This window comes from Cebus imitator, unplaced genomic scaffold, assembly GCF_001604975.1.
Source record: "Cebus imitator isolate Cc_AM_T3 unplaced genomic scaffold, Cebus_imitator-1.0 Scaffold259, whole genome shotgun sequence".
NCBI lineage: Eukaryota > Metazoa > Chordata > Mammalia > Primates > Cebidae > Cebus > Cebus imitator.
The window spans coordinates 961216-970646 of NW_016107574.1; the positions used below are offsets into that span (position 1 = coordinate 961216).

The following is a 9431-nucleotide window of genomic DNA, read 5'->3' on the forward strand; positions in this document are numbered from 1 at the left end:
CTCAGGAGGCTGAGGCAGGAGAATTGCCTGAACCCAGGAGGCGGAGGTTGCGGTGAGCCGAGATCGTGCCATTGCACTCCAGCCTGGGTAATAAGAGCGAAACTCCGTCTCAAAAAAAAACAAAAACCAAAAAACAAAAAAACCTGGCACATTACATAGCTGCCATTGTCATCGAGATTGAAGAATGAACAGAACATGGCTTCCCTCCCTGGGGAAGACATAGGGTTTTAAGCGATCCATGCAGGTCTGGTCCTGGCTTGAGCTGGACCCAGTCCCTGGGCATAGCATCACCACCAGCTAGAAACCAGGAAAACAGCAGAGGTGGTAGAAAGTTCTTTGGAAAGGAGTCAGAGTTCCAAGTACAGATTCACGTGGCCACTGATGACTTATGGGTCCCCACCAATAGGCACTAACTGGTTCGCCCTCTAAGGAGCAGGCTGGATGGTTGACTCAAGATCTCTTCCTCTCCCGAGTGCCTGGAAATTGCTGATACGCCAGACCTGGGATCCCATCCAATTTCTTTTGGAGCTCAGCCCAACACGCCCCTGAAACTACATTTCTTTCCCTTTTTGAACCTCTGTTTAGACCAAGAGGAAGAAACCAAAGGCCTTCAGAAACCCCAAAGGTTAACACGTCCGCACCTGGCTGCTCTAATGCAGAAGCGTTTCTAAGAAGTAGCATTAGGGGGTTCCCCAGATAAATCTTGAAGGCACATCAGGGCCTTCTCACCCCTCGCTTCGCCAAAGACGTGATGTGCTTTCGCAACATTCTGCCAACTCTTATTTCTCTTTCACTTTCTGAGAAATGGAGGGGAACACAACCCAAACAAACAAGCAAAAGTAGAAATCTAGCCAGGCCGGATGTCCACAGCTTGAAAGCCACGGGTTGGTCATATACTGTAAGGACGCTTAATAAAGGAAAACAAACAAAATCCTAACCCTGGCATCTGGACAAGCTAATAGGCTTCCTGACCAAGGAGCCCATTCAAGAAAAGGTCACCTGGCTTTACTTCAAAGTTTATCCCCATGGACAGGGTTTTGCTCATGGCAGGGAGCTGGCATTTTAGCATCTAGAAATCTTTCTTCTTATGATTTGGGTATGTTCTTGGTTCATGTGAAAAGTTTGAAAGGTTACTCCCACCAGGTCAGGTGTCTAGCTTAGAGGCCATATGGAAAACAGAACAAGGTCCTAAAATAACCAGAACAGGGAGCTGAGAGAAAGGGATTCCAAGCCTCATGCTGCCTTGAACCAGCTGCAGGACTCTGAAAAATCAATCATCTCACTTATCACAGAACACTTCTCTTCCCTTCTGTAAAATGGGTATGCAGGTTCTGATCTCTGGTTTCTGCCAGATTTGGATTCTCACCAGCTTTTTCATCTTCCTGGTGGTGCTAGGTAACCCCCTTCCACTTTATTTTTCCCTTTAGTGAGTTATCGCAAAGCATTCATTTTTTGAAGAAAAACAAAACCCACTAGTTTACAGAAACATGAAGCCCTCTAGTATCTTCTGATTTCCTTTGGTTTCAGTATCTGCAGAACTGTAAGCCTAAGAACTCCCTAGAGGAGGTTACTTAACCACCCAAATAGGACTTTCTCTACAGCACTCCCCCACACCAGTTTCAGTTAAACGTAACAACAAGACACACCTTGACAGGTACTGGGATGGTTTGCAGAAACTGCAGAGCCTGGACAATTACAAAGAAAAGCAACACAGGAAGCCTGAAAGTCAGCTCTGAGATGTCTTCAGGGAAACCTAGACCCGTATTTCAAAGCTTCTCTGAACCTCCGAAGCCAGATGACAATAATGTATCTTTCACTTCCCCTTTTCCCCAGAAGCTGCCAAGCATCCTGTGGCTGGTTTGCTCTTGTCAGCTTGTTTGCTGGAAGGAAGCCCATTTACTCTTGGATGGAAACTCAAACTGGCAAGCAACAGAGGCTCCCTAAAGCCAGGGGATTTTGCCAACACCCTGATCCACAAAAGAACTAAGCATCATTGCTGAGTGGGGAGAGAACAGTCAGGTGCTGAGGAAGGAAGGGAGACAGGGGCCCAGAATACCACTCAGGATACCTCTTCCCCATCACGTACCTGGTCATAAGCTGGCCTGTAGCTGACTGGTTTTCCACACTGGCTGATGAGGGCTCGCTCACTCTCAATCATCTCTTGTGAAATGGGTTTTACATCCACGCAACACTCGGGATATTCCGAGTAGAAGGTCTCATATCCCCCTACAAAAACAAACAAAAAGGTGAGATAGACGATAAGCATCAATTTCTCATGCTGTCAGAAAATACCAATAGTTAATCAATACACTCAATGTTACATAGTTAAAAAAAATTAAGCCAATATAGATTCTGGTCATTAAAAATTGAGCAAAACCAGCAAACAAATTTAGACCCGAAAGGGGCTATACGCACACACAAACCTCTAAAAAGAACTCGTTCCGAGGCAATGATTAACTTTGTGTCTATCAGAAGCAGCTTAAACTGTGAAAGAAAATATCTAGCATCTGGCAAATATTAACCAAATCTACCCAGAAAACAAAGGCTATTTTCTCTTGTTTATCTAAAAAAAAGGTGTGATTATGCAAAATTTCATTAATTGGCAGAAAGACTTGTCTTCTAAAGCGGCTTCTTCCCCAGCCCATCTGCTCTAAGTAAGATTCTAGTTGGAACCTCCTCCATTCATAAGGAAATGGGGGCTGATAAGAGGTTTCAACTTCGGGCAGTAAAACAGCCTCACTGCCTCTCACTCCCAAGGTGCTAAGAACACTGCTGACAGTCCTTTCTAGGTCCAATTTGGAGTCATCAATCCATTTAATTACCTTCTAAACCAACTGAAACAATGAGGACTTCTGAATTTAATTCTCAGCCCTCATGAGCAAAAACTATCTCTTTCCCCTTCCTGACACCCTACCTTCTAATTATCCCCACTTTCCTTAGTTCTCCCCTACTCCTCCTGCACGCCCCCATCAATAAGTCAACTTATGGCATGTATGACTCAGAATCCTTAATATTACATTTACACCTCTCCAAATGGATTGTTTAAGGTAAAAACGACCCTCTGAGCAAGTCACAGAAACTAGCACATATAAAAGTAAGCCTTCTCAGGCCCATTAGACTTTAGACTGAGTGGGGAAGAACCAAATGAAAAACCGGCCTTGGAACCTTCTGAATGCTGAGGGCTGCAGGGTGAACAGGCTAGCCTTGCTTGGGAAACTCCTTTGCTGCTAACCCAGAGCAACCTGAGGCATTTCCTAGGGCCTCCAGAAAACCCACTTCTATCTGCTTCTGGCCCAGAGAATTCACTTGGAGTTGAATCCATTAAACATTCATTCTGAGACCACAAATTTTCCAAAGAACCCTCTTTTTCTCCTCTGACTTTGGGTGTTGTGATGCTGGCTTTTTAAAAGCCCTGCAGTAGACAAACGGTTAATGGATTACAAGGCAGTCTCCAACTCCCTCCCAGAAGCTGCAGCCAATTCCTAGAATGAGTCATCTTGCCATTACTGCTTCCTCTCAGTGCGCTGGAACTGCCCCTCCCCCACTTTGTACACCCAAATCTCCCCTGTGGTCACCTCACAAACAGCCCATTGCACCTGCCCATGAGCTCCTGGTCCTCCTCAACGACCATGCTCCCCACCACAGCGTGAGGCCACAGCAGAGGTGCAAGGTGTTGGTATAGGCGGCTTAGCTTCCCATGCTCCGCTATAGCCCCCTGAGCCCCTTCCCTTCCAGCAGTCAGAGAGAATGGCACAGACTCACACTGACACACAGCTTCCTCGGAAGAGGTATCCCTAGTCAGTAAACCACCTGATCACTTCTGTGCCTGGACCCCAACAGTATGCGTTACAGGAGAGAAGGATTTTGGATGGGAATTTGGAGTTAAGAATGACCTGGGCCCTCCCAAACTTCACGATGAGGCTTGGGGAAGAGGAATTTTCAGGCTACTGCATCTTTTGGCTTTAAATAGATCACTTCAGGACAGATAGGTGCTCTGCGTGTGGGCTGGATCCTGCCTGCTGTTGACAAAATAAGGCAGGACAACAGAGTCTCAGTTGAGTTGAGGGACAGATAAACAAACAGGGCCCTGCCTCTTGAAGCTGGGATTCAGAGGAATCCTCCAGATTAGATGGTCTCAGTCTTTCACCCACTCCCATAAGAGGTGTGGAGAGACAGAACATTCCTCCCTGGTGCCTCATTTGAGTTTCAAAAGCCATGGCAATTCTTAGAGCTATTTCAGCCTTCTTTTGGAGTGAGTCTGCTTTCAATCACCACCACATCACCAGGAACAGAGAGAGCACGGACACTATATATAAATGAGCACTGACCACACAATTCAGTCATCACTATTTCATTTTAGTAGTTGTTTGGGGACAGAGGATTATGGAAAGTGTAAAAAGGCACTGCCCTCCTCCAAGATCTGAGATGCCACCAGATTAAAACCTGAACTCCTATCTGCACATTAGTTAAGAAACAAAAATTTTCTCTGGCAAAAATTTAAAGTTTAGTAGTGTTCTAAGGGTAGGCATGAAGCAATTTCTACTGAAATTTTAAATGCACATAACTTGACCTGGCAATTCTCATGATTTACTGAAAGACACAACACATACAGGAGCACATGGACAAGGAGATCTGCAGCACTGCTTGAACAGTGAGGCCGGAAGCAACCTAATGGCCATTACAGGAGACCAGTTAAATGTAAAACAGACATGTACGGTCAATACGGACAAATCTCCAAGATCTAGGCGAGTACAAGAGGCAGGACAGGGACCATACAAAATCAATCTAAGATATTTATGAAGTTATCTAAAGGTAAACAAGAAATAGTTGACAACTGTCTGTGGGGAGTGGAACTGGTTTCTAAGCTGTGCTGAAGACCCGCTTCTCATCACACAGCCTTCATGCTGTTCAAATTTGTACCTGTGTATGTTACCTTCTTTTAAAAAATATTTTAACACAGTTTTCCTGAGATTTGAGTCTACAGAACTGCCTACTTTGTGGCAATAACTTTTTTTTTTTTCTTTTTTTGAGACAGAGTCTCATTCTGTTGCTAGGCACTAGGCAGGAGTGCAGTGGCACAATCTCGGCTCACTGCAACCTCCGACTCCCGGTTTCAAGCAATTTTCCTGCCTCAGCCTCCCGAGTAGCTGGGACTACAGGCGCACGCCACGGCGCCCAGCTAATTTTTGTATTTTTAGCAGAGACGGGGTTTCACAATGTTGGCCAGGATGGTCTCGATCTCTTGACCTCGTGATCCACCCGCCTCGGCCTCCCAAAGTGCTGGGATTACAGGCTTGAGCCACCGCGCCCGGCCGGCAATAACTTCTAAACTGTCAGCGGGGCCCACTTAGAGAAGCGTGAGGAGCAGAGGGGGGACCAGGGTCTCCTGGAACCCCTTTGCATGCTACTGAGGAGGCAGAAACTTTTCCTAAGAACAGGAGACAAAAACCATGCTAGGAAGAGAAAGAATCAGGAACCACGCTGAAACTTCGGCAGAGTCAGAAGGCCACCCTTCCATCCCCTGAGGGCTAGGCTGCCAGAAAAAGGACGATTACCATCTACCTCTGTTATCTCTTCAACAGGAAATCAACAGGGGACAGTCTGCAGGAGGTGCTAGCAGCTAGAGGAACTGTCTCCAGAATCTTCCTGGCCCGGAGTGTGTGAAACTCAAGTTGCATGGCTTTAAAACAGGCTCCTAACTCTCGGCGCCGGCTCCCAGCACCGAGCTCTGATCCCCATCACTGTTACATCCCAAGGTGTCCGCGCCAGGGCTGGCACGGCCTTGGGGCCCTGCTGGGGCTAAGCCCTTATCTCTCCATGTGGGTCAGGTCTCCCCGGGTGTCATTTGAGGTTACAAAGGACTCAAATACAAAGCAGGAGCAGTCATAGGAAGTGACCCAGAAAAACCAATGCTTTGGACTTTCAGAGTCAATCACCCACCCACCCACCAGAAGCCAAAGTTATCTTCCCAGCAGGTGAAATGGGCAGGCCTGTGGCGGTAGCTCCAGGAGGTGTCAAATCAAAGGCCGCAGAATCTCCACACCACCTTGCCCTCGCGCACCTCTATTTTCTGGCTGGCCGGCTGTAGGCTCAGCTCAGGACAGGTCCCAGGGATAATCCTGGGGCGGAGGAGGCAGGAGGTAAAAAGAGGGTGGGAAGGGTGTGAGCTCCAAATGAGCTAGAGAAAGACCCAGGAGGAGAGAAGAGGCCGGAGAAAAACAATAAAAAGCAATAAAATGAAATGGAAAGGGAGGGACTCGTCAGGTCAAAAAGGCAAGAGGGGTCGGTGAAGAACCGGCCTAACGTACTGCAGCGGGCTAGGCGAGAGGAAGGGGGACACGGCGGCGCCACGCCAGCGGGGAGGGGGTCGCGACCTGCTGATCCCGCCAGATCAGTCTATCAGGAAGGCCCCGAGCCCTGACCCCAGCGACAGCTGCGAAGCTCGCGTCTGGAAATGGGGCCCGAGCCCAGCACGAGCCGACGGCCCCCGAACTGCTGAGCAGCAGCAGCCCCCGCAGCATAACCAACTCCACCCAGCCCGGCGGACAGACCGGCTGCCAGGCGCTTTCGAGGAACGCGGGTGGGGAGCGGGGGAGCTCGGAGCGCGGACATTTGCAGTGCCCTTCCAGGAGCACGTCAAGCCCCAGGGTGCAGACTCCGGCAGGTGGTGACTCTCTCGGTCCCGGGGTGTACAGGAGGGCGCCCCGGCGCAGGGAGGGCACCCGGGAGCGCGGGAGGGGCGAGTGTGGCAGGGACTCCGCGCGCTCACCTTTGAGGAAGTAGACCCGCGGGCCGGCGGGCAGGCAGGCGAGCAGCGACGTGAGCACGACGCGCGCGGCGCTCTCCTCTCGCAGCTTCTGCCAGTGGCGGCTGCCCTGGTCCAGCACCACCACGGCCGCCACGCCGCCACCGCCCTCCTGCAAGAGCCGCGCGCGCGCCGCCTCGTCGGGCAGCACGTAGCGCGCCGACACCGTGCCGCCCCGTGCCCGCCGCAGCACCACCGAGTTGAGGTTGACGTTGAGCGAGCCGCGCACGCTCGAGGCGGCGAAGGCCAGGTAGGGCCGGCAGTCGAGCACCACGCAGCGCGCCGCCGCCTCCTTGCGGAGCATCTTGCGCAGCTGGCGCCCGTCGAGCGACGTGACCTTCATGCCGCCGCAGCCGCCGCCGCCGCCGCCCAGCGGCCCCGCGCCGCGCGCCCCGCGGGTGCGCACGGCCAGGGTGCCTGCGGGCGAGGCACGGGAGGGCGACTCGCCCGGCGCCTGAGCGGCGGCGCAACTCCGCGTTCCCGCCCCGGGCGCTGGACACCCAGGCTGGCTGCTCGCAGCCCCAGAAGCCGGGGATTCCGCCGGCCGCGCAGCGTTTTATGTGAATGAGTGCCGCCCGTGACGCGACTGCCCATATAAGGCCAAATATGGGTGTTTCCCCGCCCCTAGGGTCGTGGCCACGCCCTACCGGGGGCGGGGCGGCGGGACGCGCGGGGCAGGCGCCAGGGTTAGTCAGCGCGAGAGGAAGTGGAAGGCGCCTCGCTTTCCTCCGCGGTGAGCGAAGTTACTCACTCGCCCATCACCCGCGACTGCCGGCCGGGTGTCCGAGGCGCTCCGGGGCCGCGGTGACCAGCACGGTGCAGGCCGAGGAGGAAGCGCCGTGGGAGGCGGGGCGGCGCCGCACGATCCGGCATTTAGCTTCACGGATGTGGGCTGAGTACCCTATGGCGCCGCGCTAAGCAGGGCCGGGGGAGTCAGTCAGGGCCCCAACGGATTCCCTAGGGCTGCGCGTGTAAGGGAAGGACGTCGGAGATTTGCTTCGAGGGGTGGGGTATAGATGACTCCAGAGGTCGGACGCGGGTTGGTCATCGCTGAGGATGGGTGATGGGTGGCCGGATTCGTTATACTGTTTTCTCCAGTTTTCTGTATGTTTGAAATTTTTTTCATAATAAAGTTTCTAAAAGTGAAAACGGGATTTGGGGTGCGGTGAGAAAAATGATTTAATCTCCCTAAATGGATTCTGCCCTCAATGGATTGACAGCCCTTTTCTCTGTCACTCTCCAATAATAATTAGAATAATAAATTGTATTTTGAGGAGCCGTTTTCTGGTACGGGGAAACCCGTGGCAAACTCAGCAGTAGCATCAGCATGTATCCCACGACGGAGCTCAGTTCAGCCAACTGTTGTCCAGGTGGCTTCTGGATTTGGGGGATTATCTGTGGATCAAGTTTAATCCCAGGCTGTCTGCCCCCACTGGTCCCCAGGGGCTTCAGGCCTCCCACCCCTGTTCCTGGGGAAGCAGACACAATTCACCCATTAAGCAAGCATTTATTGAGGGTCAGCTCTGTGCCAGAGTTCCTCCAGCTGCGGGGACACGTGGATGGAAACAGGTTTCTGCCCCCAAGCTCACTGCCAACCATTTTATTGTTAGCCTGGCTGAGATTGCTTGATGGAAAACAGCCTTCCCGCACTAGACAGGGGCTTGTTGACAACTGACATAAGAGAATGAGGTTTTTAGAAGGAAGCAGAAATCCAATTCCGAAATCAGATGCAATCAAATCAGACATCAGGACAGCCGGGATTGCCTCTGGGTCACAGGTGCATTCATCCAAAGGCGTTGTCCTCGCCTTGCCAGTGGGGTCTGGGTGAAGACGTGATGCGGGGGCCTTCATTCTCTTTGGGGTTATCTGTACCAGCTTTCCTTGCAACCTGCTCTTCCTCCAGCATGTTCTGTCTGTTACCAGCTCCTTCCGCCCACAGACATCTCAGCCCAGAGACACACGTACACGGAGTACCACGTGGGGCAGACTTTGTTTTGGGGCTGGCGGCACCATGGTGAGTAGGGCTTGCACTCCGCCCCAGCTGCCCCCAGCCCAGAGGGGAGGGGAGGGCCTGTAGTCGTGGGGAAGAGGGGCCAGCGGGTTCGCAGGGTGGGGTGTGGGCTGGAGAAGGCCTCCCAGAGGAGGTGAGAGCTGAGGCCAACTCCGAGGAATGAATTGAGGTAAGCCAGGCTTCGAAGCAAGAGGGGAGATTCCAGGCAGAGGAAACTGCTTGAGGTAAAGAAAACAGAAAACACAAAAACCCAGCATGGTGTGTACCGGAGGAATGTGGGAGACTGAGGCCCTTCTGGCATTTATTAGCAGATTAAGCAGGGTTAGGCAACAGAGGGCTTTGTGTTGTTTGAGTTATTTGGATCTTAGTCTTTGGCAGGGCAGTCCCCAGCAAGGGACCTTACTCAGCGACCAGATCTGGTTAGCATTTGGGAACGTCTCTAAGGCGGCTCTGTGCAGGATGGGTGTTTTATTTGAGAGTGGGTGTGGGGTCCAGACAGGAGTCAGGGGGATGGATGGGAGGATTTCGTGTGTAATCTAGACCTGAGCTGATAAGGGCCTGCTAGAACTTGGCAGTGACAGCAGCTATAGGGAGGCCATAGGAATGGGAGCGCAT

The 9431-nt window shown here is 52.0% G+C and overlaps 1 protein-coding gene across 1 annotated transcript in view; it reads right to left on the reverse strand.

The window, feature by feature from the left end:
- Positions 1-7398, reverse strand: part of DUSP5 (dual specificity phosphatase 5) — a 15498-nt gene extending 8100 nt beyond the window's left edge. The window contains exons 1-2 of the mRNA XM_017499689.1: positions 6770-7398; positions 2087-2226 (exon numbers count right to left, since the gene is read on the reverse strand). Coding sequence (XP_017355178.1) covers positions 2087-2226; positions 6770-7148 — 519 coding nt within the window. The 5' untranslated portion in view covers positions 7149-7398. The remainder of the gene's footprint in view (positions 1-2086; positions 2227-6769) is intronic.
- Positions 7399-9431: the final 2033 nt, after the last annotated feature.